Genomic DNA, 1,877 nt, shown 5'->3' with positions numbered 1-1,877 from the left:
GGGCTGCACGCGCAGGCATCTGCCTGCTGCGAGGTTGCACGCRCATTTACACGGGGGTGCCAGCACCATAGTGCAAGCCCCGCTCCCCGCTGACCTGGGGTGCAAGCYGGCACCAGCAACCCGCAGGCATCGCTGCAGCCCCTCGGGATCAACAGCCGCCTCTTCTGCTTTAGGGGGGGCAGAACACCCCCAAACACCAAGGCCGAGGGAAGCTGGGGCACAGCCACACACGGGTGCAAAGAGTCTCTGTATTGGGGGGACATGGTACAGCCCCCCCTCAGGGCACCGGGCCCCCCGCGACACCGCTCGCACAGCAGGAAGGGGARGGCTCCCGAGGCAGAGCAGCGACATTTCCAGGGAAAAGCCCTGGGGCGGGCCGAGCACTGCCCCCCACCACCCGGCTTCCTCACGGGCGCCCCGGGGTGACCGCTGGCACGCAGGGCCAAGGCAGGAGCTGCCGTGGGGTGGGGGGACCCCCCGAGGGTGCACCCGAGCGCAGCCCCACGCAGCCGCCCAGGTGCAACGTTCAYCCCGTGAGCGCGGGGGCTCAGCCCTTGCAATAAATAAATAAATAGGGTCCGGGGCCGGGCGCCCTAGAGCTGGCTYTCCTCCTCCTCCAGCGAGCGGTTCAGTCCCGGGATGAACTTGAGCAGGCACCGGCGGAAGCTGCAGTGTTTGCCCTTGCGGGGGGCAGCGGCAGCGGGGGGCCAGGGTGGCCCCCCAGCCCCGGCAGTGCCCCGCAGGCTGGTGCTGCGGGACAGGGCCAGCCGGGCCGGCGCAGCGCCATCACCGTCACCCTCCAGCGATTCGGCCGAGTCGAAGACGCAGGTCTGGTAGAGCGAGTCGTCGCTGCCRGCGCTGAGCCGGGGCGAGCTGCCGCCGCCGGCGCCGGGCAGCCCCGCGCCCCGCAGGCACCAGCGCAGCGACTCCAGCGTGGCGTAGATGCTGGGGTCCTTGGCCACCACGCCTGGTATGGGGGGGAGGACACAGGACACATCAGGGGGCTGTCGGCCACCCCGGCCTCCCCCCCCTGAGGCCCCCCACTCACCGCGCACCAGCCGCTGCTCCTGCACCATCAGCGAGCGGTACTCGCCCCACTTCTCGTAGAGGGTTTGCTGCGGGGGGACGGAGCAGGTGAGGATGCTGCAGAGGGGCCGGGGCCCCCACGGAGGGGGACGGGGATGGGGACCTCCCAGCACCACCTCACCTTGAGGTACTGCAGCCGGGCCTCCAGCTCGGCCCTCCGCACCGAGGTCCCATAGAGCGTGGCGAGCCTGTGGGGCAGAGCCTGTGAGCGCGGGGCGGGCACGGGGACAGGACCCCCCCGGCCCCGCTGCCTCACCTGAGCACRTCGCCGGAGCTCTTGATGATCTCCACGATCTCGCGGTGCCGGATGCCCTCCACGTTCAGCCCGTTCACCCCCGTGATCGTGTCACCTGCGGAGCGTCGGGGACGAGGCTCGGGCAGCTCTTGGGGACAGCTCAGATGCCTGGGCCCTCTCCGGGTACCCAGCTCCACCTGCTCCCCCAGGGAGGAGGAGGAGGAGGAGGAGGAGGAGGAGGAGGGGAGGGGATGCGCTCACCGGCTTTGAGCCCCGCGGCGGCGGCCGGGCTGCCATCGTGCACCCGGCACACGAAGGTGAACATCTCCACGCTGTTCTTTTCCTGGTGGTGCAGCCCGTAGGTCTGAAAGGGGCCGCGGGGTGAGGAGCRGCAGGTGCCCCCTGCTCCGGGTGCCCCCACGCCGCAGCGACGTTTGCACGGCGCAGGGCGGCTGCCGGCCCCGCGCGGGCCACCGCCAGCACGGCCGGAGCGGGCAGGGGGGAGGCTGCGGCATCCCAGCGGCTTCATCACCACTAAAAATAACACCTTCCCCCC

General features: G+C 71.1%; 1 protein-coding gene across 1 annotated transcript; it reads right to left on the bottom strand.

The window, feature by feature from the left end:
- Positions 1-234: 234 nt before the first annotated feature.
- On the bottom strand, positions 235-1,871 carry TAMALIN (trafficking regulator and scaffold protein tamalin). The gene is made up of 5 exons (XM_085315653.1): positions 1,583-1,871; positions 1,343-1,436; positions 1,208-1,274; positions 1,049-1,115; positions 235-967 (listed from the first exon to the last, which is right to left on the bottom strand). The coding sequence occupies exons 1-5, from the start codon at positions 1,848-1,850 to the stop codon at positions 594-596; spliced, it is 870 nt and encodes a 289-aa protein (XP_085171779.1). The 5' UTR covers positions 1,851-1,871; the 3' UTR covers positions 235-593.
- Between the last annotated feature and the right edge of the window lie 6 nt (positions 1,872-1,877).

This window comes from Rhea americana, unplaced genomic scaffold (genome assembly GCF_003343005.1).
Source record: "Rhea americana isolate MKP2758 unplaced genomic scaffold, rheAme1 scaffold_432, whole genome shotgun sequence".
Taxonomy (NCBI): domain Eukaryota; kingdom Metazoa; phylum Chordata; class Aves; order Rheiformes; family Rheidae; genus Rhea; species Rhea americana.
Note: the sequence above shows the minus strand (reverse complement) of the source record. Positions and strands in the feature narration are given on the sequence as shown.